Source organism: Ochlerotatus camptorhynchus, unplaced genomic scaffold (genome assembly GCF_037179485.1).
Source record: "Ochlerotatus camptorhynchus isolate MF236.1 unplaced genomic scaffold, CSIRO-AGI_Acam_v1.1 ptg000330l, whole genome shotgun sequence".
Taxonomy (NCBI): domain Eukaryota; kingdom Metazoa; phylum Arthropoda; class Insecta; order Diptera; family Culicidae; genus Ochlerotatus; species Ochlerotatus camptorhynchus.
Window position 1 is genome coordinate 16,392,455 of NW_027040818.1, and position 27,771 is coordinate 16,420,225.

The window sequence follows — 27,771 nt, forward strand, 5'->3', positions numbered from 1 at the left end:
AACACAAGGATCTCAGTTGAACTCAGGAATGTACCCAGTGGGAGCTGAATTTATGTTAGGCCCAAAATCATCGAAAAACCCAGTATATTTTGCTCAATTCGCAAAAATGCAGCATCAAGCATTAAGCAACCAGTAGTTCACAACTATATTTAAAATTTGAAATTAACAACCATCCTCATACTACACCGAGTAATTAAGTAGTTTGAAACTAGCGAAATCAGTCATACTTATTTATAAGTTTCTGTGAATAAAGAACAGTTCCCTGAATTTGAATGAAATTTCCTGATACAGGGTGTCTACTCAATCCAAGGAATCAAATTCCCTGAGTTTTCCAGGTTTTTCCAGGTCGGATGAAAATTTCAGGTGCATACAAATTATACATACTATTATTTAATCTATTTATCCATCTGGAATCCCTTTTATGTACTTATTGATTTATGTTATTTTCGATTGTTCAAACTTGGGCGTTGGTACTTATAAGTCGGCACAGCAAAAAAGTTATTGAATATTACAGCAAAACAGATGCACATAGGTTGTTTAATATTAATTTGTACAATTTATGTTTAGTAAATGCACCAATGGAGGTACGTTAGGAACCACCATAGGAACACATGGCACTAAAGTACCTCCACTATTGGTGCATTTATCCTACACATAATTTGCGAAAAGAAATTATATCCATGGGTGTAGTATTGTATTTGGTTTTTGCAATCACATTAGTTATTCATACAGTAGTATGCATTACCTCAATCAATATTACATTCTTTTTTTGGTATTTGTGTGGTATTTTTTTAATTCAAGAATATAAATAAAAGTATGAAACTTGTCTATACTATTTCGATAAAACGATATATCAAAATTTGATAACAATATGCTTTCAAAAACAAAATATCATTTTGATAATATGTTTGAGTCCAGCTCTGTTTGGAAGATCAAGACAGAATAAATCATGGTTTCACATGTCTAAAATCTCTTAAGGTCCGTTTAGACTATCTGATTTTTTGGTCTGATTTTGACCGACGCCATAATGAAAAATCTGCTAGATTTTGCTTTCGAGACACTTTGCCGAACCTCTCTGTTTGCTGGTGTTCACACTGCTTGCATATGTCGAAAGAACTGTCAATTTAGATTTCAAAACAAAACTGTATCAGGAATCAAAAGTAAATACTTCCATCATGAATTACCGGAAAATTGCTCTAGTTTCGGCAGACGTATTTGCTTTTATTATTTTAAATAAAATGAGAAAGAGAATGTGAACTTTGTGGAGTAGGAAATGGTTGCTCAGGAGGAACACCGGCAGGGATCTGGCTCATCTTGTCCATCAAGAGCTGCGATATGAAGATGAAAATGGATTTCAAAGCTTCGCCAGGATGTCGATACCAACTTTAGACAAGCTAGTGGGAAAAGTTCTCACTAGATATACATGATTCCTTGAGTTCTGAAAATTTCTGTTAACATCTCAATTCTGCAAGGTCTTCAAACCTTCTGACGTCCCTGAAGTTTTGTTTCTGTTCTCCGGTAAAATTTCTTCAAAGATCAACAATCTTTCCTGACAATCTGCAAATGTCTCGTAGTTCTACAGATTTCTTTGAAGTTCTGTGTGTTTTTCAGAAGTTCTGCAAATTTTCCTAAAAATCTACAAAGTTCCTGAATCCCTGAAGATTTAAGATCCTTGAAGATCAACAATTATCTCTGATGTTCACAAAATTTCTAATAATCTACAAACTTCTCGAACGTTCTGTAATTTTCTCTGCAGATTTTCATGATTCAATGAATATCTGCAAATATCTCTGAACATCTATACAATTTTCTAAAGAATTAAAAGATTATCTAGAAATGTTTGAGCTTTCCGGAAGTTTTAGGAAGTATTCTGAAGTTTTTCTAATTTTTCTCAAGCTGTGCAAATATCTCTAAAGATCAGCGAACATACCTGAAGTTCTGTGAATGTCTCTCAAAATCCAAGAACCGCAGTAAAATTCTGAAAATTTATTCAAACATCTGCTAATTTTTGAGTAGATTTACGATCTACCCTCTGAACTTTTCTGAAGTTCCTAAAATTTATTTTAAATTCTGTAATGTTTTCTAAAGTATTGTATTTCTGCTCTAAAGATCTACGAACTGCCCTGAAGTTCAATAAATTTCACAGTAGATCTCCGAACTTTTCTAATTCTTTAAATTTCTTTGTGGATTCTTGATCTAAAGATCGGCGAACTTTCCCGAAGATCTGTTAGTTTTGCTGAAGTTTTGCAAATTTTTCTAAAAACGTTCGAACTTTCTGACGTTCTACAGACTTTTTTTAAGGTCTACGGACTTCTCTGAAGTTCTTTAGATCTAACTATTTCCGACTTCCATGGAGTTCTGCAAAATATTGTACTTTTGTACTTCGCTGCGATTTGTTTTTGAAATTGAGGTGCTTTTCTGACATTTAACGAATTTTTCTGAAGATCTCACAATTTGTGTGAAATTTTCCGTCAAATTCCTGCAAATATCTTTAAAGTTCTGTAAAGTTGTCTTAAGCTCCGTAGCTATATTCCCAAAATCTACAAAAAAAAAAATTTGAGGCTCAATAAATTTCTCAGTAGATCTGCAAACTTCTCTGATGTTTTGTAAATTCCTCTCGGGTTACCCTGAAGATTTGAAAATTTCCTTGAAGATTACCTAAAGTTGTCAAAATTTATTTAAAAATTTTTGAGCTTCCTTGAAGTTTTAAATGTCTCTCTCAGAATCTACAAATTTTCCTGAAATCGTGTAAATATTTTTTTTTAAATTGCCGAACTTCCCTGAAGTTCTGCAATTTTTACTGAAGATCCAATAACATTTCTGAAATTCTTGTGATTTTTTCAGAAGTCCTGTAATTTTTTTCAAAGTTCTGTAGCTTTGTTCTGAAGATCTACGAACTTTTCTGATGTTGAATAATATTTCGAGGATCTCCAAACTTATGTGAAATACTTTATATTTCACTGTAGATTCTTGGACTTGTCTAAAGTTATGCGAATTTCCCTGAAGATTTGCAAAATTTCGCTTATAGTTTTACAAATTGATTTGAAATTATTTTTGCTTGCTTGAAGTTTTGAAAATTTCTTTGAACATTGATCTGAAGATCTACGACCTCTCTTGTGATTTTGTTTTTATGAATTTCTATTAATTACTTTTAATTTGTTTGTAGTTCTGTTCTTAAGATCTACGAACTACCCTGAAACTTAACACATTTCTCAGTAGATCTCCGACCCTCTCTAAAAAATTCTATGTAGGCTCTCAGATCTGCTGTCTGGCATGCTTATTCTTATACAATACATGCTTCGTATGCTTCCTTTTGACGGTTGCCACCCTAATAAAAATAAACATAAAAGAGAGCTTAACGACGTGTTCGGGGTATCATCCAAACCATTTGTGGGATAGTTTACCCATCCGGGATACAGTTCGTTTATGGTATTTGTTTATTAGGGCAGTCTCTCTTCTTCGACTGTTTCCTTTTTACGACGATTTTGATCCTCCACATACAAATCAGCGAAGAGCGAGCGTGACAAGACTCTCTGAATGAACTTGTCTCGTTCGCACACGTTGTCTTAGCTGTCAGATGCTTGTCAAGTTCAGTGCCCTTAAGAAACGTTTCGACAAACTGAACGAAAAACTTCTTTTGAATTACGAATGAAGTGATAATTGGAAAATTCCCTGAATATTCCAGGTTTTTCCAGAAAAAGAAAAATTCCCTGTAAATTCCCGGTTTTCCAGGTTTTTCCAGTTAGTAGACACCCTGTGATATTACCTGACTTTCAGGGTAGTCGACACCCTGCCTGCCATTATGCAAGCGAGAACTGATTCTTAAAATGGCTATTTTTTAGTCAGAGCAGTGGCATCTCGTAACCTCACCACGACTTTGAAATTGCAATTTAGAGTCACAACTATATTCAAATCGGTTTTAAAAATACATAGGGTCTACTAGCTTCACCTATATGGCAACGGCGGAGACGAGCCAGCCAACGGCTGAAAGTCTTCTAATAAAGATATAAAAAAAAAATATGGCAACGCCACTGAGTTAGAGACGAACCAACCTAAAGCTGAAAGCCTCATTAATAAAAAAAAATTGTATTTTTTTTCACCCATGTTATGATGTCAATATGCCCCCATTTTCTGACAGCTGCATACATGGTTTATAAATGGGCATTCGCCAAACACCTTTTTTGAATGAAGTGTACCATATTTTTAGTTAAAGTTACGTGATTTGATTGATGGTTTTGACTAGAAATTCTCAGACCGAGGGAGAGAATTTTAATTTTTTTTTTAATTTTGTCGCACGTCTGCCTTAAGTCAAATTAACTGTCAACATCTGAACCAAACGAACATTTCCCATAGAAATATTATTCAAAGGATTTCTTATTCTTATTAGATTATATTAGAGAGTATTGAGCATTTCGTGTACACATAAATAAAGAAATTCAAACGCCTTTATTGATCGTGTGCTTTTCAAATTCAACCGATTTTTTTTGCAATCAAAAATAATATCCGAACCCTATTTATGAATTCTAGACCAACAATTGAAATAGGCGGAACAGCCAAACGTAAACAATGGCTTTAAACACAAAATTCTCGAGAATCAAAACACTCCCACGCAAACTAACAATGCCATTCGATAAAGGAAGTTTGCTCTATCAGATGACGGTGTTAGATTGCTTGGATGTGCTTTGATTCTCGAGGAATTTGCGTTTAAAGTCATTGTTTACGGTTTGGTTGCTCCGCCTATTTCGATTGTTGGTCTAGAATTCTAGATAGTGCTGGAATTAGGGCGAAACAGCCTTTGTAAACAATGACTTCTATCGATGATTTCTAGAAACTCAAAGCACGCTCACGCAAACCAACACAACCGTCAGGTAGGGGAAGTCTTCTTCTACCAGATGGTATTGTTGATTTGCGTGTGCGAGCCTTAACGTTCTAGAAATCATCGAAAGCAGTCATTGTTTACAAAAGCTGTTACGCCATAATTCCAGCTCTATCTAGAATTGATCTTTGCTGGTTTATTATGGCTTTAACAAATATGCAAAATATTTCCATGAACTCAATTATTCTTTTGCATGAATGATCCTCATATGCAAGACGTGAATGTATTGCCTGAAGACCTGTATTTTTGAAAATGTGCAGTGGTTATATAGTTTTCGTAAATTTTCTAAGCCCGACATTGTAAAAATTATATCAGAGCACGTTTTTAGAATGGCACCACTCTTTTCTTTATTTTTGCATAATCTCATAGTTTTAGAAAATCACTACCTAAAGAGGTGCATTATCAAAGTAGTGATATTTGACGTTGTTTTTTTTTTTCGACGAAGCAAGTACCAACCCAATTTACCCCCACCTCCCCTATCTACATGATTCACAGAAGTTTTTACTTAAACTTTTTGTTGCACAACATTGATGTTCCTTCCTCAGGTGACCTTATAATGTACGTATTAATAATACTTATAACACGTACATAGTTGAATTAAATGTTTCTCAGTGTTAAGCAAGCAGCAATTTAATTTTTAAATTCACACGGCTTCTGGATGTTGAGATTTGTGACCCTGAAAATGCGAACTGGTGAAGCAGATCACTTGACTGCATAGCGCTAGATCAACAATTGAAATAAGCGGAACGAAGAAACGTAAACAACAAACACATCCAACCAATCTAACACTAGCATCTGATAGCGCAAACTTCCTCTATCGACTGGCATTGTTAGTTTGTGCGTGGGTGTGTTTTGATTCTCGAGAAATTTGCGTTTAAAGCCATTGTTTACGTTTGGTTGTTCCGCCTATTTCAATTGTTGGTCTTCCTAGCAGTTCATCTACTTTAATGTTCCAATTGGTTGAACTTGCCCTTGGGCGAAGGAAACTTCCCGCTGCTTAGGGGTGAAACCAACTCCATATGTTTCTGCTCTACCTATAATGGAGAACCGATTACGGCCCACCACCAGACCCAGAAGCAAAAGTGAAGAAACATTTCACTTTGCCCTGACTTGCCACACTCAAACTGGTCCGGAAGTACACATGCAACAATGATAGCCGTCTTATGCCTACAAGAAAGAAGTGGCTAACAAAAGCTCAAACCCTGATAATTAGATACGATTAGCATTGCTACCAGCCGCAGCAGCTACAAATTATTGCCTAAATGCTACTCTCTCGCCATTCCAACCCCGCAAAGCAAAACGCAACTTAACATTGCGATTTAAGTTACGGCGAAATCACTGATAGACGACGACCCATCTTGTTTGATGTGGTGGTGACTCATTCTTGCAATGAACTCATTCTTCCCCTATCGGCGGTTTCAAATTTCTGACTTCAAATGAAGCAGGAACAAGGTAGGTAAACATTATGGCAAATAGCTTCACAATATTAACGCATTCCGATGAAGGCCATATCAACCTGTTGCAAACCTCCGGACCCAACACGATTCTCACAATCAATGCAAGGGGGCCAGGCGGTTGGGAAAAGAACACCACAATAAAATTCTACGTTTTCCTCGCACATACACAAAAGGTAGTAAACGATGCACATACCAAGATCCGCGGAAGATAAACGACGATACGAGCAAATCGAACGGGATTTTTTGACACGTAAAAACATTGCTCTGGCGAAAAGAAAAATTCCGTGACTCAATCGGCGTGAGGTGAGCTCGTTTCTCGGGGTAAATATTGGCCAAAATCACACGAAATTCACCCAAAACTTACCGCAACGGCAGCCGGGCAGCTAAATACAGTATGGTAGCACTGGTTTCGTATCCACTGGACGGGAAATTCAGGCCTGGAAATGCGATTTTCACCGGAACACACACGGGAGAAAAACTCGGATTTGCTGCTGCTTCCACTTACTACACCCTTTTTTCCTTGCTGTGCTGCTGCGACACGGGAGGTTTTGTGTTTGCTCAGATAGCTGTCAAAGTCGTCAAAGTGCGATGCCAGCTTGAACCGGTTGGTAATCGGTACGGTGAGGGATGAGGGACCTGCGCATTTTGCGCCTGCGCTGTCCAATGAGCATCAATATTCTGCGAAATGCCCGTTGGGTATGCAACAGGTGGAGCGAACATGTGGTTTTTTTAAAACGATTTTTGTAGAACGATGATTGAATTAATTAATTATATTAAGGTTCAATTTACTTTGATGCGTTTTGAAAATTTTCAACAGCAGTTTTTTTCCGACGCATTATTTCAGATTGCAAAAAGCTCGCACTATTCGATTCCTTTTGATATTTTACACAAAATGACGCGAGCTTTTTGCAATCTAAAATAATGCGTCGAAAAAAATTGCATCAAAGTAAATTGAACCTTAAGGGCACGATTGACAGAATCCTTTTTCCATGCAATTTACTTTCAGGGTGGCCAGTGAATTTTCATTTTGAAATTCCCGGTTTTTTCCCGGTTTTCCTGGTTCAAATCTTACAAATTTCCCGGTTGTTAATATTTTACAAAAAAAAAAAACGAAATTGAACGCATTTTTAAAAACGTGCTGAAAGGAGTTTACTGAAAGGATAAAAAAAAGTGAGTTAAGAAGGTTCCCAAGATTCTGGGGCTTTGAAATTTGTGTAGTCTGAAACTAGAACTTTTCTTCAAAATTTGTTATTAATAACAATCTTTCTGATGCAAGATTTGGAGAAAAAATAAATAAAATGTGAGATTTAAATTTTTTTCTAGTTCACCTATTTGAAAAAAAAAATCATACTTTTGAGACGTGGAGTCATAATTGTCACGCTCTGAGACTTGGAAACATTTTAAGGGTGATAAAAAAAATTACGAAGCAATCTATAGAATCTAGCGGACAAACCCTGGAATTTTCAATAAAATTTAAAAGAATTCAAAGTGTTGATTTCAAACAAATATTGAGAAGGATTCCCACACAGTTTTCGAAGGAGAAGTTCTGAGCAGAATTCCAGAATTATTCTGACATGAAGTTCTTAAAAATTGTTTGATGAATTTGAAGGGATTTTTGTGGAAAAAATGCACGTTCTAAATAAAATTTTAAAGTAGTTTTAGAGGATTTCAAAAGGAGTTGTGAAAAGCAAAACTTTAAGGAAAATTCCTACGTGATTCTGAAGAGATTTGTATGGGACGGAGATGAACTAGCCTACGCTGAATGCTGATAATTAGAAGTTAATTCTTTAAAATACTCCATCTTATTCTTCTTCTTCTTCGCATTTCAAGCTTATTGCATATCGCATATTAGCTTATTGCGTGCTCTCAACTTAGTGTTCTAGATGCACTTCCACAGTTATTAATTGAGAGCTTTCGATGCCTGTACCATTTTTGCATTAGTCTAATTGTGTGGCAAGTCCAATCATACTTCTATGCCCAGGGAAGTCGAGAAATTTTCCAACCCGAAAAATTCCTAGACCGGACCGGGAATTGAACCCAGCCACCTCCAGCATGGTCTTGCTTTGTAGCTGCGCCTTTACCGACTGAGCTAAGGGAGGCCCCTTATTAAATACTCCAAGGGGTTTCTTAATAAAATTTCGAAAGATTTCTGCTGTTTTGAAAAGAGTTAAAAGAAATTTTTGAAACGATTTTCAAAGGAATCGAAGTCACCGAATAGGTTCAAGGAAATTCTAAGAAGGATTCTAATTAAATTCTTAAAAGGGGTTGCAAGGAAATTCCAAAAAGAATTCAACAGTAATTATTACGAGGAGTGTTTTCTGGTTTATTTCAGAAGAATTCCATGATAATTCAGAGCAGAGTTTGAAGTTAATTCTGGAATTCATGTCATGAGAATTTTGAACAACGAAAAATTATGACTCCGGAAAAGAATAATTCAATTTCGGTTTTTGAAAATTCTTGTTTCCAAAGCCCAGCATCTTCAACATTTTCTTTTAAGGCCCATGTACTTTACATCTGAAATTGAAACGACAAAGATTAATTTGCAATAAAGCTGAGTGATTAAATTTAAAAAAAAAATAAGACGACAAACTGAAGAAAATTATGCACTTAATAGAGCAAGACATTTATTTGGTAAATGATCACTCTGTTGTAATGGTTTATTCTGAAATTCTGGTGTAAAAAATTGTTCCTTTGGTGTGGTAAGTTTATTTTTCCCGGTTCTCTTGCCGAATTCCCGGGTCTTTCCCGGTTTTCCCGGTTACTTTTCAAATTCCCGGATATTTCCCGGTATTCCCGGTTTGCTGGCCACCCTGTGCAATTTACTTTACAACTTAACATTTTCCCGGGCCCACATCTGGTGATCCACTTAATATAAAAAGTTCAAAATTAATAAATATGATTGCTGCAGGGAGGCATGCATCGCGTTTAATTTTCAGATTATTTTTGTATATGACTTCTGAATGTTTATACGCTATTTTGAATCTACTCAGTAACTGGGTAGATGGCACCCAGTCTTCTATAAAGTAAAGATTTGTCAAAATCCGGGTAAACTAATTTTGTTCTGATGAGTAGAATCTATCCAGATTCTGGGTAAATGGTTCTTATTGAAATTTTACAAAGTTCAAAATGGCGCATGTATAAAAGGGAGATTGTCGTACTACCAGTGAAATGTTTACCGCTCAAAATATATCAAACACGAACCAATTCATAACTTTAGAATGCGGGTTCATAGCTTAGCTAAATATTTCCCGCGAACACGGAGCCAGATATCAGTGGTGTGCTTTGGTCAGAAATTTTATTGTTTTTTCTATGGTCGTTCATGTCGGTTTGTCGGTGTTGTTAGTTTCTTAACTTTAAACTTTCTTATAATTCTAGGTTATTCAGATATTCTGTGTCGCTATTCTCGATGCCAAATGTTTGGTGTGGTGTGAACCTTTTTAAAAGCAAATCTCAATGAAGGTTAGCAATTGTAATGATATCCTTATTTGGAAATTGCACTGCCGTATTCCATAGTTAAATATTTTTCCGACAATCATTAACAGTACACGCTATTTAGAAGCTACTCAGTGACTGGGTGGATCACACTCAAACAAGTAGATCACACTGGGTATGAAGTTGTCAAAAAAGGAGTAAACTGGTTCTGCTCCGATGAGTGGAATCCACCCAGATTCTGGGTAAATTATTCTGATATCAATTTTTCCTAACTTCAGAATGGTGCACTTTGAGCTTGTGGCAAGGCGAGTTTTGCACAGTGAGTCAAACATCAGTTTTAAGAAGTAACTAGTCGGTGATAAACTCTAACAAACAGTTCCCGAAAGTGTGTGATCGAGGTTTGTTCGAAGCAATTGTTCGCTGAAGCAATATCAATAAACCCTATAGGGTAAGATTATGTTTGACAGAGCTGCTACAGCTGTCAAATCAACAAATTTCTTTTAAATGTGTTAAGTTTACCCAGATATCAAATTTCAGCATCTGAGTAACCGTTACCCAGTTTCTGTCATAAGTACGTTTACCCAGATTTGGGTAAATGCATGTTTACCCATTTGGGTAGGTTCAGTTTTGACTGAACTAGGTAGACTTTACCCATTTTTGGGATGTTTTCAAGTAGCGTTTAGAAAAACCGATTCAATCGTGCCGCAGCTCCACAAGAACAAAATAACCCAAAGAAACGTGCTCATCTTTTTGGCTCAGCTCTGGTTCTCTCTTCGGTCCCAAGCTAATCGAAACATAGGAAAATCCATTTTATCTGTCAAACGTTCATAGAGAATCAGAACAAACATAGTGTAGCACTAGAATTTCGACTAGAATGCGGTACGTTAATCGTTTGCTGGGGACCAATTGACGTAACTACCAACCGGTGGAAACTAACGATTTTTTATTGGCTCACACTGGACTAGTCTATCGGTCCCAAGTATGTCAATTAACGGACCCCATTCTAGTACTAAACTATGTACACGGAAATAGAAAACTACCCAAATTTGAGTTCTTTTCACTCAACTTCGAACTTCCGTGCAAGAAGGTATTTTTGGGTAAACACTAAAATATCCAATTTTGGGTAAATAGCCCAATATGACCCAATGGGTAAATTTTAACGCCAGAAAATAACCTACCATTGGGTTAAAATTACTCAACAGGCAGAACTGCTTTCCCTAATAAAAATTGTATGGTTAATTTGCTTAACGACGTGTTCTGGGTATCATCCAAACCATTTATGGAATAGTTCAATGATTTGGGTTGTCGTTCGTTTATGGTTATTTTTTATTAGGGTTGGTGGAACTTTTGATGAGGGAAAAGATAATTAATAATAGGATAGTGTGATATGTAAATGGTAATAAAACCGTGCCAGGAAACGATCTTTTATTGTTTTATTCAAAACACAAACGTAGCAACACGTCGATTAACGATGACTGCTTCGGATCCTGTTATCCACCGATGTCAGTACATACACGACCCAAAGAATTTGCCAGCAAACTCGCTTGTAATCGATGCTGGAATGGCGGGATGAAAACCTAAAAGCAAATACATTAATTAAGTTATCAAAGTTTATGAGAAATAAAAGTTCACGCTTTAATTGAAAGGAATTCCTTCCGAGCACAGAATCCAAATACGGAAAAGTCGTAATTGTAGCGGGTTGCTAGCCAGGCTCCAATTATTCAGATCCTAACTGATTTCTCGCAACTCGCGCACTGAATCCGTGAATTAAAGACACATTTAACTAAAGAAAATTTACATTCGAAAGTGTAGAACAACGCGGACATTGGTTTTCGTACGAAATGCAAATTAGAAATGGCGTCACTGAAGCCAAATCGACAAGGATTTTTTTACCCATCTTTGGGTTATTTTTACTCAACGACAACTTCAAAGTTACTCAGCGTTGAGTAAATTGAAGTCGATTTTGCGGTTATGATTTATAAACTAAATTAAATGGTGAATTTGTCTGAAAAAATTACGTTGCTGTTAATAATAAGTCAAATTATGAAAATATATTGTGATAATCAAACATTTAATTGAAATAATGATACAATATATAAAATTTATTACTCCCGCACCCTGACAAAAAGTTTACAAGTTTTTTTCTACCTAACTTTAGGTAATCTACACATTACTTATCCGTTGGGTAAAAATGAATCAACGCGTCATTTGATTTTTACCCAACGGGATACTTTAACGGATGTACTTTTTTTTGGGTTCTTTTAACCTAAATTTTGGGTAGTTTTTTATTCCTGTGTATGTTTTGAATAGCTATGAAAGTTTGACAGATAAAATGAGGGGTTATTGGTTTTTCCTATGTTTCGAGGGGTGAATCGATTAGCTTGGGACCCAAGAGAGTACAAGAGCTGAGCCAAAAAGTTGAGCACGTTTCTTCGGGACCTTCTGGTCTTAGAGTTACATCTATGGTATTAGCATAGAGCTAACTCTCTCTTCGTCGAGCTCTTCGTAATACACTGTACACAAACATCATCCTCTGATCGAATGAAACCTCAGACCATTCAAAACAAATTATCGAAATCGCTTTTTCGAATGCTACCTGCAACGGATGACGGTTGTTTTGCAATCAGATCAGGCATAACATTTCAGTGCTAACATTTGAAAACGGCGCAAAAACCATTTGTAAACAAATGGTTTGTGGGCCCTTTACTCGCTACCCGAAGAACGCCCACGCAAACCAACAGCATCGTCAGGAAGGGGAAAATTTCCCCTACCCGATGTTGCTGTTGTGCTGTTGTGTAAAGGGCCCACAAACCATTTGTTTACAAATGGGTTTTGTGCCGTTTTCAAATGTTAGCACTGATTTGATAACGGCACAAAAGCATTTGTAAACAAACTTTCTAAGGCCCTTTACACGCAAACCAAAGTATGCCCACGCAAACCAACAACATCATCGGATAGGGGCAACTATCACCTTTCCGTAAGAGGTATTGGTTTGCGTGGGCGTACTTTGGTTCGCGTGTAAAGGGCCTTAGAAAGTTTGTTTACAAATGCTTTTGTGCCGTTATCAAATGTTATGCCTGAGATGATTTTCCTCAAGAAAACAGGATGAAAATTGTTATGATAAGGGATAGGGCCTTCAGTTGAAATGCGTAATGCTCTCTGCAGAATGACTGTCATACTAAATGGAAATACATATGATATTGGTTCAGCCCCATAACGCAAATCATTGTCTTCTAGTCTTTTTCCATATTGAGCTGCGAAACAGTTCGATAGCCATTCTTATAGAAAATTTTCTCAGCTACAACTTTGCTGAAGATCGTTTCTATGTAAAACGAGACAGGAAAAAGTTATTAATTATTTAAGAGATTGGTAAACTTATGACATGATCAAGCAGCTGCTCTGTAGGCAACACTGTATTTTGCAGTGTGACATAGTAGTCTTGATTTTTGTGTCCTATTCAACGCCCCAGAAACACCAATGTTGCCTGCTGAGCAGTTGATTGAGCATGATCAGAAGACATCAGCGCATTGAACCATTGATAACTTTCGATCCTTGCATTTAATCAAAACGTGGTCTTGAGCAAAGTTGTAGCTGGGAAAATTTCCTACAAGTACAGTTGAAAGTTTTTGAAGCAGACCGATATGGTGAATTATTAGATAGACATGAACAAAAATCTTGGTTTTATCATAGTAAGTCCCATACAAACTTCAAATGGTTTGTGCCATCTCAGTTTCTCACCCAATGAGTTCAAATTTTGAGAGGTTAGTCAGGATCCGATTTGGAATCGTTTAAGTATTGTGGAGCGAAAATTTCAAATTTTGCATCACTCTAATGTTCATCATCTGACGACGAATTCAACCATAAGAAAATCATCCGAAGTTCGAATGCATATTGTTAAAGGGCTCGAGCAATACAATAATCAGTCGAAGTATTGCGGATGTTTTCGTTCAGTGTAGAAGTCAATGTGCACGCACTGAAACAAATCGACATGTACCGTTTACTGGATCCATCTTATAACATAGCAATGTCAGCAGATTTATTCATTCTATGTGATGATTGATAGATTCCATTGTATTATCACTTTAAAACTATGACTGCGATATGGAATGATTTCTATCGTAATTTCACATACTTTGTACTTGATAATACTTTGCTTCGAACTTGGCTTCGAACGTGGTTAGCGATAGGTAAAAAGTATAGGAATATTGTCTGATATATTTCATGGTGAAAAATTGTTGATATGTCATGTTGATATATGTGGGAACAGACATCTAGAAAGTAATGGAAAATCATATAAGTTTGCATTATTAGATAATTCAGTACAATATACCTGTTTTCATGATGAATATTGCTCACTAAAAGATATATCTTATAAGATAATCATGTATATTTTATTGAAGTTGCTTTTAACGATTTTTGACGTTTGTTGATATGTCGCGTGTAAACAGACATGTAGAAACTATTGGATTTTTGAGGTTTAAAGATTGTAAACAGATTTATCCCAATCATTATATAGTCATATAGATTTGCCTTTTAAGAAATCCAACAGCAAACATTTGTTTTGGCATGTTTTTCTGGGATGAATATCGCTCAAAATAAAATACATCTTACATGATTGCTCTTCATAAATTATTGAAACAATTTTCAACAATGTTATCGTACACTCATTAAAATGATTAGTTGATATTGTTGATATTGTAAATATTGCTAACAACAATCTTTGTTTGTTATTGTTTCATAAGATAAGGGGTTCCGGAAAAGAATGTATTGAGATTGAAAAAAAAAATGATTCTACTGCAATATTTACTTTGCTGTGATTCTAATTGTAAGCCTTCTACACAGCTAATTCAGATTCCAGCCCTAGTACTCGAACTTCATGAACCAGTTCCATCAACTCATATAATTTAGTCGTTGTTTTATTGCACACAGGCGCATTAAGAAAGATTTGAACAAACGACACCACCGAAACGGAACATAAACTTGTCAGTGCTATTTGTCTTCACTCTAGCAAAACGAGCATAAAGTTGCACTACATTCCATGTCGGGAGAGCTGTTCTTACTTCATGCTAATTGAACGAGCTCAATCTTGAAGTCAGCCGTGGCCCAGTGGAATCGAGCGCAGAAACCGAAAGCATCACACCTCAACAGTTCTTGATCGAATCCCAAATCAGCTACAATAAAAAAAATACACAACTGTGAAAGCTCCCACTGCCTGATGTTTATTTTTCGATTTATTTTTAGAAATCGATTAAATATATGTGTCAAAAGAAGAAGTAAATTTCATGTGATTTTCACATAAACTTTACTTCGATTGATTTATGACACATATATTATATTGTGGTGAAACGTAAAGCTTTTGCTTATGGGTTTCAAATCCATTTCAGTTAATTATTATAATTTGACTGATATATATATATATATGATTTATCATATGACGATCACATAAAAGTTACCAAATTATCAGCATTGTAAATGTATCAGATATTCATATAGAATTTACCTGACACATTTTCAATCATATCATTTTCAATGGATTATCTTATAGCACAAATTTATTAGATTTCCACATAACAGGAATATGTCAAATTGGTTCAGTGCGACATCTCCCAATCATTCTAGCCTATTCTACTATTCTAACCTCCCTCCCTCTAACTCTTCTTCTTTCCAGCACCGATCGGCACCTTTCGCATGGCTCCACCTTGCTGATCTTTCCTACTCGATGAACCCCGCAGCACCGCTCGGAAAAGCATGGTTCGCATGGCAGGCTCCAAGCTGCTGGCACGGCTTCTTCTGCTGATCTCCTCGGTTACGCTGGTGTCGCTGCTGGCCCTAACCCGGTGCGGTCTCGGTGGCCTGATCGCCACCGAACACGGTCTTGCCACCGGTGAACGCGGTGCTCCACAGGCCCTCGTCGGCCCGGCTGGCGATGAAGAGTACGGTGCTGGTCCCAGCTCTGGGATCCGGGAGTCCTCCGCTGCGCTATCTTCGGCGAATCGTTACACGAATGATGAACAGCAGAATGGGTATATGCAGATGTTGCAACAGCGCGAAGAGGAAAACCTCAAGGAGGTAGCGAAGCTAACGGCCGAGATCAAGGCACTCAAGTTGCAGATCTTGCAGCTGAAGAATGTTCAACAGGTTTCGACCGGTGAACTGCTCCCGAACGGGAGCATCAGTAGCAGCGGTGGAGTAGCGCAGAATTCTCCCCAAACGCCAACCATTCACGACTGTTCGATTTTCATACGGCGGCAGGTCGGATCTGCGGAGATACTCCACGGGCTTCCGTTGAACAATGAATACGAACTGATTCCGTTCAACCACTTTACGTTCAGCCGGGTTTACCCCATCGAGCTGGGATTGGGCAAACGGGTAGTTGAAAAACCGATCGGGTACAAGCGAAGAGATATCCTGGGGGCGTTGAACAAAGCGATCGAGACGTTGAACCGGAACATAACCTCGAATATGATGAAGTACACGTTGGATGACTTCACCGAAGGTATCTATCGCAATGAGCCGACCACGGGAACTCAGTATGAGTTGTACTTCCGCACGAAGGAGGTTAACAAAAGTGTGTCGTCCAGTGGGCAACATCACGACACTCATGGCATTCATGGAACGACCAAGCTGCTCGTGATGAGACCATTTGCTCCGCTGCAGACGATTCAGATGGAAGCGTTCCCAAAGCAGCAGGAGAAGGAACTGATCCATATCATACTGCCTCTGTCCGGAAGGACGTCAACGTTTCAGAGCTTCATGGACAAGTACGTGAAGATAGCGCTGAAGCACGACAAGAGGGTGCACCTAACGGTGGTGTACTTTGGAGAAGACGGCTTGTCGGAGGCAAGGTCGATCATGAGCCGCGTGATCGGCATGAAAAACTCCGGAGGGAATTCGTCCAACCTGAAACTGTTGGCGTTGAACGAGACGTTCTCGAGGGGTAAGTCGATTGTTAGCCTTTTCATAATGACAAAAATGTTGATGGGATTGCTTTTGCTTTGTTTACGTTTACTTGACAGCGAAAGCCCTGCGAGTTGGTGCTGAAAAAGTCTGGAGCAGCAATGTAGATAAGGACAAGGACGTGCTGCTGTTCATGTGTGATGTAGATATAGTATTTAGTGCTAAATTCTTAGATAGATGCCGCTGGAACACCAAACCCAACAGAAAGGTGAGCCATTTGGACAGTTGTTCAAGCGATTTAGATTTTGACGAGTTCCGATTTGCGACAGGTCTACTACCCGGTGGTGTTCAGCTTGTACAATCCGCACGTGGTGTACACGCTGCAAGGCAAGGAAGTGCCTCCCGAGACGGATCAGTTGCTCATCTCGAAGGACTCCGGCTTCTGGCGGGACTTTGGATACGGCATGACCTGCCAGTATCGGTCCGATTTCCTCAAGGTGCGCGGTTTCGACGAGGAAATCATCGGGTGGGGCGGCGAGGACGTCATGCTGTACCGGAAATATGTGCGATCGCACATCAAGGTGATTCGGGCAACGGACCCGGGCATTTTCCACATTTGGCATCCCAAGGTTTGTACAGGGGTGACTGCGGGGCAGAAGCTCTCCGTAGATCAGTACCGAGCTTGCATTCGGTCCAGGGCGTTGAACGAAGCCTCCCATGCACAGTTGGGCTTCCTGGCATTCCGAGATGATATCGTAGCGAACGAGGGGAAGATTTTGAGTGGACTGAAGCATGAAAACTCGAGTAAGGTGGGTCACAAGGTTAGTAAAAATGGTAACACCAGCAATGGAGGCAATAAGACGAGCAAGGACTCGGACAAGAAGCTTACAACGACAGATCACAATAAGAAGAACACATGATCCTTCATGATACAACATCAGGAAAGCATCTGGCGGATAGAATTCTAGGTAAGATCCTTTTGATATAGGACCAATAGTTGAGGTTAGGTATGTAGGCAGCAGTCGCGTAGGTTTTGAGAATTAAATTCCTGGTGTTTGTAAAAAGATTGCTCCAGAAGGCCCATGAGATTTTATTGGACAGTTGTCATTCCGTTGAGGTTAGGTTTTAGTCTACAAATACAACCTGTAAATAAACCAAGTAGGATAACAATTTTCCCCCTTCCTAGCCAATAGATTGCAATTTGAAATGAAGACATTTTAGATCAAACATAGAAAGAAACAAATCAAAATATACCATTGCTCAAGCTTTCCCTAAATTTAACGGAAAGCAAACAGTTTACGGTCAGTGAGCAAACAAGCAACTGTCAGAAGGCTATTAAATCATTTTTCTCTGATGACACCTCTCCACCATATTGTGACGTGATGTGATTGGTGACGGGTGTCACGCATATCGCGGACAATATTGCGATTGTCGCCGGAACGCAAGCGCAGATGATAACCGGAATGGTCCGGAAACGATCGTGCATAGTAAATAGAGCGATTCGAAAAGTATAAAAAATACACATGGTTGACTTGTTTAGATCGCCCGGCAAGGTGAATAATTAGGGTCGGTATAATTTGTATCACGTACGCGTTATCTAGTTTGTAATTTGTTTATCATAAAAAGTTACTCATTTTCCAAGAGACCTGAAGCGAGCCATCGTCGTCGTTGTCATTAGTTCCATTGCCAAAAAGAAGAGTATTCGAGTGAATGAATATTTGTTATCATTGAGATTGGTTTCTAATTTATTGGAGAAGCGATTAGTTTACGTTTGCGGACGGGATGATAGATCGGTTGTAAATATGTAGGAAATCATTAAATTAGTAGCACTATGTACAGACATACCGAGTAGTACCATTGCACTCCTTTAATATAGTACCGCAATTACGTACGTGATTAAATTACTACAACGCTACTACTCGATATGTCTGTGCATGGTAGAAGAAGGTATTGAACAATGAAAATAATAATGACTTTTGAAGTACTAGAATGTTTACGACTTTGTTGATATCGCTTTGATGATGACATCCATGTTTTTCTAAAAGCTTCACGACTTAAAATCGTGATCACAGCAAACGGGTGATTGTTGACCGGCAGGTATTTAAAGCGTTGCAAAGCCTACAGAGAGCATCAGAAGGGAACGTCCTGTGAGAAGAATCGTCAATCAAGAAAATCAATCAAGATGGCCACCAAAGCTTTGCTTTTTGCGATATTTTTCGTTGTTTCGGTAGCTTTGATTGTAACTGCCGATCAATCGCCGAATAGTCGTGGAATTCATCTTCCCAAATGCAGTCCTCCAAACGGTGATCAACCAATTGTTGAACCTGGAAATGCGGATGGTTCCGAAAACTCAGACGTGGAATCAGGGTAAGTTTATGAACACACGGTAGATTGAACCAACTCAAATTTGCATTTTGTTCACTCAAATTCACAAAAAACGTACACGGAACGAAAAAAGTATCTAATATTAAGTTTCAGTCACCCAGGTTGCGTGCGGGAAGTTTTTTTTTTTTTTTTTCTTATAGAGATTTTTAGCCTGAGGCTAGTTCATCTCTTACGTGCGGGAAGTTAATTTTAAGTTAAAAGGCTTGAAGTGATTGTCATTCGCGCACATGTAAACACACTACTTACTACTAAGTTGATTTCACCCAACGTCATCTTCAAGCTTAATATTAAGTTGTGCATCACTTACTTAACACATCTGAAGACCCCTATTGAGCGAGGGGGACGACTCTATCTACGATGCAAAAAAGATTGTGTTTTGCTGTGGCTAGCTGCGCGCACACTGAGTAGATAGAAAGAAGATTGATGACGATTCTGAAGATTTCCTGCAAAAAATTGATGAGCGATGCAAGTAGATGCGACATATGAAAGAAGATTGTTCGAAGATTGATTCGCTAGTGTGAGATTTGTTGACCATCTAAACTTGAGATTTAGATGTGTCGCCCCCCTCGCTATTGAGTGGGTTTGCTCTTTTTTTGACATAAACGTGAGAGCGAATGAAAGGCACACATCAATCGAAGGCATCATATCATGAAGACTGGCAACTTTGCTAGAATCCAAGCGACAGATACAGTAGCGGTGCACTTGAGCGAAGGTGGAAGGATGTATTCTTTGCTATCAAAATCGTTTGAAGCGGTCGTATGAGAAAATGGAAGAGTTGCCAGTCTTCTTGATATGTTGTCTTCGCCTCAATGGTAAGTTTAAAGAACACAATCGTTGGGTGGTTTTATTGTTCCGTGTAGTTTAATCATAGACTGACTAAAATATTCTTAGATTTTCCAGGAAAAACTTTTCGATTATGAGGAAAATCAAGAGAGGTTTAACTCAGTCTATTAGTATACTCCTTAAACGCTGTCCAGACTGGAGAGTTATAACATGTTATAACGGTTGTCAAATAATTGCAACACATAAACCACCATCAAGGTAGCGCTATACATGTTATAACTCTGCAATCTGAACGTCCTATTAGACTGAATAAAATTATCGTTGATTTTCTTCTTATTCGAGCAGATTCTTGAAGAACATTTGACTTAATCTATCAGTAACCTACGTTTTTGTGATTTTGAGTGAAAAACCCACTCCATTTTGAGTCGATATCATCGGCCGTGTATAGCTGCATGAGGTATTTAAAAAGGTTTTAATCTTAAATTTTCATTATATTTTCATCTGACAGAAATTCCATCCCGAAAATGGAAACGAGATAAAATGTCTAAATAAAGGAATTCATAATGTTGGATAAAGGACCACAAGGAAATGCTTATGAAATTGATTATGTCATATATATTACAATAAACAACACTATTTGCACCGCATTGAAAAGGATTTTATTTGTCATTTTTTAATTAATGAACGATCCCTTATTTTATCAAAACTCCAGAAATTCTGTAATCGCGATTTAGTATAAAATATTTAAAAATCCTTCATTTGTCGGCTGGTGGATGTTCCAAACCTTTAAATCGATTTATCTCCGTTAATATGGCTCTAATCGCGATTTGGGGGGTGTTCAGATGGTCGAAATTTTTATTCCCGGATTTCCCAGTATAAAATATTTAAAAATCCTTCATTTGTCGGCTGGTGGATGTCCCAAACCTTTAAATCGATTTATCTCCGTTAATATGGCTCTAATCGCGATTTGGGGGGTGTTCAGATGGTGGAAATTTTTATACCCGGATTTCCCAGCATAAAATATTTAAAAATCCTTCATTTGTCGGCTGGTGGATGTCCCAAACCTTTAAATCGATTTATCTCCGTTAATACGGCTCTAATTGCGATTTGGGGGGTGTTCAGATGGTCGAAATTTTTATATCTGGATTTCCTAGTATAAAATATTTAAAAATCCTTCATTTGTCGGCTGGTGGATGTCCCAAACCTTTAAATCGATTTATCTCCGTTAATATGGCTCTAATCGCGATTTGGGGGGTGTTCAGATGGTCGAAATTTTTATACCCGGATTTCCCAGTATAAAATATTTAAAAATCCTTCATTTGTCGGCTGGTGGATGTTCCAAACCTTTAAATCGATTTATCTCCGTTAATATGGCTCTAATCGCGGGGGGGTGTTCAGATGGTCGAAATTTTTATATCTGGATTTCCTAGTATAAAATATTTAAAAATCCTTTATTTGTCGGCTGGTGGATGTTCCAAACCTTTAAATCGATTTATCTCCGTTAATATGGCTCTAATCGCGATTTGGGGGGTGTTCAGATGGTCGAAATTTTTATACCCGGATTTCCCAGTATAAAATATTTAAAAATCCTTCATTTATCGGCTGGTGGATGTTCCAAACCTTTAAATCGATTTATCTCCGTTAATATGGCTCTAATCGCGATTTGGGGGGTGTTCAGATGGTCGAAATTTTTATATCTGGATTTCCTAGTATAAAATATTTAAAAATCCTTCATTTGTCGGCTGGTGGATGTCCCAAACCTTTAAATCGATTTATCTCCGTTAATATGGCTCTAATCGCGATTTGGGGGGTGTTCAGATGGTCGAAATTTTCATACCCAGATTTCCCAGTATAAAATATTTAAAAATCCTTCATTTGTCGACTGGTGGATGTCCCAAACCTTTAAATCGATTTATCTTCGTTAATATGGCTCTAATCGCGATTTGGGGGGTGTTCAGATGGTCGAATTTTTTATACACGGATTTCCCAGTATAAAATATTTAAAAATCCTTCATTTGTCGGCTGGTGGATGTCCCAAACCTTTAAATCGATTTATCTCCGCTAATATGGCTCTAATCGCGATTTGGGGGGTGTTCAGATGGTCGAAATTTTTATTCCCGGATTTCCCAGTATAAAATATTTAAAAATCCTTCATTTGTCGGCTGGTGGATGTCCCAAACCTTTAAATCGATTTATCTCCGTTAATATGGCTCTAATTGCGATTTGGGGGGTGTTCAGATGGTCGAAATTTTTATATCTGGATTTCCTAGTATAAAATATTTAAAAATCCTTCATTTGTCGGCTGGTGGATGTTCCAAACCTTTAAATCGATTTATCTCCGTTAATATGGCTCTAATCGCGATTTGGGGGGTGTTCAGATGGTCGAAATGTTTATACCCGGATTTCCCAGTATAAAATATTTAAAAATCCTTCATTTATCGGCTGGTGGATGTTCCAAACCTTTAAATCGATTTATCTCCGTTAATATGGCTCTAATCGCGATTTGGGGGTGTTCAGATGGTCGAAATTTTTATATCTGGATTTCCTAGTATAAAATATTTAAAAATCCTTCATTTGTCGGCTGGTGGATGTTCCAAACCTTTAAATCGATTTATCTCCGTTAATATGGCTCTAATCGCGATTTGGGGGGTGTTCAGATGGTCGAAATTTTTATATTCGGATTTCGCAGTATAAAATATTTGAAAATCCTTCATTTGTCGGCTGGTGGATGTTCCAAATCTTTAAATCGATTTATCTCCGTTAATATGGCTCTAATCGCGATTTGGGGGGTGTTCAGATGGTCGAAATTTTAATACCCGGATTTCCCAGTATAAAATATTTAAAAATCCTTCATTTGTCGGCTGGTGGATGTTCCAAACCTTTAAATCGATTTATCTCCGTTAATATGGCTCTAATCGCGATTTGGGGGGTGTTCAGATGGTCGAAATTTTTATTCCCGGATTTCCCAGTATAAAATATTTAAAAATCCTTCATTTGTCGGCTGGTGGATGTCCCAAACCTTTAAATCGATTTATCTCCGTTAATATGGCTCTAATCGCGATTTGGGGGGTGTTCAGATGGTGGAAATTTTTATACCCGGATTTCCCAGCATAAAATATTTAAAAATCCTTCATTTGTCGGCTGGTGGATGTCCCAAACCTTTAAATCGATTTATCTCCGTTAATACGGCTCTAATTGCGATTTGGGGGGTGTTCAGATGGTCGAAATTTTTATATCTGGATTTCCTAGTATAAAATATTTAAAAATCCTTCATTTGTCGGCTGGTGGATGTCCCAAACCTTTAAATCGATTTATCTCCGTTAATATGGCTCTAATCGCGATTTGGGGGGTGTTCAGATGGTCGAAATTTTTATACCCGGATTTCCCAGTATAAAATATTTAAAAATCCTTCATTTGTCGGCTGGTGGATGTTCCAAACCTTTAAATCGATTTATCTCCGTTAATATGGCTCTAATCGCGGGGGGGTGTTCAGATGGTCGAAATTTTTATATCTGGATTTCCTAGTATAAAATATTTAAAAATCCTTTATTTGTCGGCTGGTGGATGTTCCAAACCTTTAAATCGATTTATCTCCGTTAATATGGCTCTAATCGCGATTTGGGGGGTGTTCAGATGGTCGAAATTTTTATACCCGGATTTCCCAGTATAAAATATTTAAAAATCCTTCATTTATCGGCTGGTGGATGTTCCAAACCTTTAAATCGATTTATCTCCGTTAATATGGCTCTAATCGCGATTTGGGGGGTGTTCAGATGGTCGAAATTTTTATATCTGGATTTCCTAGTATAAAATATTTAAAAATCCTTCATTTGTCGGCTGGTGGATGTCCCAAACCTTTAAATCGATTTATCTCCGTTAATATGGCTCTAATCCCGATTTGGGGGGTGTTCAGATGGTCGAAATTTTCATACCCAGATTTCCCAGTATAAAATATTTAAAAATCCTTCATTTGTCGACTGGTGGATGTCCCAAACCTTTAAATCGATTTATCTTCGTTAATATGGCTCTAATCGCGATTTGGGGGGTGTTCAGATGGTCGAATTTTTTATACACGGATTTCCCAGTATAAAATATTTAAAAATCCTTCATTTGTCGGCTGGTGGATGTTCCAAACCTTTAAATCGATTTATCTCCGTTAATATGGCTCTAATCGCGATTTGGGGGGTGTTCAGATGGTCGAAATTTTTATATCTGGATTTCCTAGTATAAAATATTTAAAAATCCTTCATTTGTCGGCTGGTGGATGTTCCAAACCTTTAAATCGATTTATCTCCGTTAATATGGCTCTAATCGCGATTTGGGGGGTGTTCAGATGGTCGAAATGTTTATACCCGGATTTCCCAGTATAAAATATTTAAAAATCCTTCATTTATCGGCTGGTGGATGTTCCAAACCTTTAAATCGATTTATCTCCGCTAATATGGCTCTAATCGCGATTTGGGGGGTGTTCAGATGGTCGAAATTTTTATTCCCGGATTTCCCAGTATAAAATATTTAAAAATCCTTCATTTGTCGGCTGGTGGATGTCCCAAACCTTTAAATCGATTTATCTCCGTTAATATGGCTCTAATTGCGATTTGGGGGGTGTTCAGATGATCGAAATTTTTATATCTGGATTTCCTAGTATAAAATATTTAAAAATCCTTCATTTGTCGGCTGGTGGATGTTCCAAACCTTTAAATCGATTTATCTCCGTTAATATGGCTCTAATCGCGATTTGGGGGGTGTTCAGATGGTCGAAATTTTTATACCCGGATTTCCCAGTATAAAATATTTAAAAATCCTTCATTTATCGGCTGGTGGATGTTCCAAACCTTTAAATCGATTTATCTCCGTTAATATGGCTCTAATCGCGATTTGGGGGGTGTTCAGATGGTCGAAATTTTTATATCTGGATTTCCTAGTATAAAATATTTAAAAATCCTTCATTTGTCGGCTGGTGGATGTCCCAAACCTTTAAATCGATTTATCTCCGTTAATATGGCTCTAATCGCGATTTGGGGGGTGTTCAGATGGTCGAAATTTTCATACCCAGATTTCCCAGTATAAAATATTTAAAAATCCTTCATTTGTCGACTGGTGGATGTCCCAAACCTTTAAATCGATTTATCTTCGTTAATATGGCTCTAATCGCGATTTGGGGGGTGTTCAGATGGTCGAATTTTTTATACACGGATTTCCCAGTATAAAATATTTAAAAATCCTTCATTTGTCGGCTGGTGGATGTTCCAAACCTTTAAATCGATTTATCTCCGTTAATATGGCTCTAATCGCGATTTGGGGGGTGTTCAGATGGTCGAAATTTTTATATCTGGATTTCCTAGTATAAAATATTTAAAAATCCTTCATTTGTCGGCTGGTGGATGTTCCAAACCTTTAAATCGATTTATCTCCGTTAATATGGCTCTAATCGCGATTTGGGGGGTGTTCAGATGGTCGAAATGTTTATACCCGGATTTCCCAGTATAAAATATTTAAAAATCCTTCATTTATCGGCTGGTGGATGTTCCAAACCTTTAAATCGATTTATCTCCGCTAATATGGCTCTAATCGCGATTTGGGGGGTGTTCAGATGGTCGAAATTTTTATTCCCGGATTTCCCAGTATAAAATATTTAAAAATCCTTCATTTGTCGGCTGGTGGATGTCCCAAACCTTTAAATCGATTTATCTCCGTTAATATGGCTCTAATTGCGATTTGGGGGGTGTTCAGATGATCGAAATTTTTATATCTGGATTTCCTAGTATAAAATATTTAAAAATCCTTCATTTGTCGGCTGGTGGATGTTCCAAACCTTTAAATCGATTTATCTCCGTTAATATGGCTCTAATCGCGATTTGGGGGGTGTTCAGATGGTCGAAATGTTTATACCCGGATTTCCCAGTATAAAATATTTAAAAATCCTTCATTTATCGGCTGGTGGATGTTCCAAACCTTTAAATCGATTTATCTCCGTTAATATGGCTCTAATCGCGATTTGGGGGTGTTCAGATGGTCGAAATTTTTATATCTGGATTTCCTAGTATAAAATATTTAAAAATCCTTCATTTGTCGGCTGGTGGATGTCCCAAACCTTTAAATCGATTTATCTCCGTTAATATGGCTCTAATCGCGATTTGGGGGGTGTTCAGATGGTCGAAATTTTTATACCCGGATTTCCCAGTATAAAATATTTAAAAATCCTTCATTTGTCGGCTGGTGGATGTTCCAAACCTTTAAATCGATTTATCTCAGTTAATATGGCTCTAATCGCGGGGGGGTGTTCAGATGGTCGAAATTTTTATATCCGGATTTCCTAGTATAAAATATTTAAAAATCCTTCATTTGTCGGCTGGTGGATGTTCCAAACCTTTAAATCGATTTATCTTCGTTAATATGGCTCTAATCGCGATTTGGGGGGTGTTCAGATGGTCGAATTTTTTATACACGGATTTCCCAGTATAAAATATTTAAAAATCCTTCATTTGTCGGCTGGTGGATGTCCCAAACCTTTAAATCGATTTATCTCCGCTAATATGGCTCTAATCGCGATTTGGGGGGTGTTCAGATGGTCGAAATTTTTATTCCCGGATTTCCCAGTATAAAATATTTAAAAATCCTTCATTTGTCGGCTGGTGGATGTCCCAAACCTTTAAATCGATTTATCTCCGCTAATATGGCTCTAATCGCGATTTGGGGGGTGTTCAGATGGTCGAAATTTTTATTCCCGGATTTCCCAGTATAAAATATTTAAAAATCCTTCATTTGTCGGCTGGTGGATGTCCCAAACCTTTAAATCGATTTATCTCCGTTAATATGGCTCTAATCGCGATTTGGGGGGTGTTCAGATGGTCGAAATTTTTATACCCGGATTTCCCAGTATAAAATATTTAAAAATCCTTCATTTGTCGGCTGGTGGATGTCCCAAACCTTTAAATCGATTTATCTCCGTTAATATGGCTCTAATCGCGATTTGGGGGGTGTTCAGATGGTCGAAATTTTTATACCCGGATTTCCCAGTATAAAATATTTAAAAATCCTTCATTTGTCGGCTGGTGGATGTTCCAAACCTTTAAATCGATTTATCTCCGTTAATATGGCTCTAATCGCGGGGGGGTGTTCAGATGGTCGAAATTTTTATATCTGGATTTCCTAGTATAAAATATTTAAAAATCCTTTATTTGTCGGCTGGTGGATGTTCCAAACCTTTAAATCGATTTATCTCCGTTAATATGGCTCTAATCGCGATTTGGGGGGTGTTCAGATGGTCGAAATTTTTATACCCGGATTTCCCAGTATAAAATATTTAAAAATCCTTCATTTATCGGCTGGTGGATGTTCCAAACCTTTAAATCGATTTATCTCCGTTAATATGGCTCTAATCGCGATTTGGGGGGTGTTCAGATGGTCGAAATTTTTATATCTGGATTTCCTAGTATAAAATATTTAAAAATCCTTCATTTGTCGGCTGGTGGATGTCCCAAACCTTTAAATCGATTTATCTCCGTTAATATGGCTCTAATCGCGATTTGGGGGGTGTTCAGATGGTCGAAATGTTTATACCCGGATTTCCCAGTATAAAATATTTAAAAATCCTTCATTTGTCGGCTGGTGGATGTCCCAAACCTTTAAATCGATTTATCTCCGCTAATATGGCTCTAATCGCGATTTGGGGGGTGTTCAGATGGTCGAAATTTTTATATCTGGATTTCCTAGTATAAAATATTTAAAAATCCTTCATTTGTCGGCTGGTGGATGTTCCAAACCTTTAAATCGATTTATCTTCGTTAATATGGCTCTAATCGCGATTTGGGGGGTGTTCAGATGGTCGAATTTTTTATACACGGATTTCCCAGTATAAAATATTTAAAAATCCTTCATTTGTCGGCTGGTGGATGTCCCAAACCTTTAAATCGATTTATCTCCGCTAATATGGCTCTA

General features: G+C 37.7%; 2 protein-coding genes across 5 annotated transcripts in view; one reads left to right on the forward strand and one right to left on the reverse strand.

Annotated features, from left to right (window-relative positions):
* Window positions 1-6,868, reverse strand: part of Syb (Vesicle-associated membrane protein synaptobrevin) — an 80,601-nt gene extending 73,733 nt beyond the window's left edge. For 2 of the 3 annotated variants that reach the window (XM_065230603.1, XM_065230604.1), the window contains exon 1: window positions 6,698-6,868. The gene's annotated coding sequence lies outside the window, so the exon portion shown is untranslated. The remainder of the gene's footprint in view (window positions 1-6,697) is intronic. The other variant, XM_065230605.1, reaches the window with a different exon arrangement.
* Window positions 1-18,170, forward strand: part of Csgalnact (Chondroitin sulfate N-acetylgalactosaminyltransferase) — a 288,310-nt gene extending 270,140 nt beyond the window's left edge. For both annotated transcript variants that reach the window (XM_065230454.1, XM_065230455.1), the window contains 3 exons: window positions 15,434-16,702; window positions 16,782-16,930; window positions 16,992-18,170. In XM_065230454.1, the coding sequence (XP_065086526.1) occupies window positions 15,514-16,702; window positions 16,782-16,930; window positions 16,992-17,582 (1,929 nt within the window). In that variant the 5' untranslated portion in view covers window positions 15,434-15,513 and the 3' untranslated portion in view covers window positions 17,583-18,170. The remainder of the gene's footprint in view (window positions 1-15,433; window positions 16,703-16,781; window positions 16,931-16,991) is intronic.
* Window positions 18,171-27,771: the final 9,601 nt, after the last annotated feature.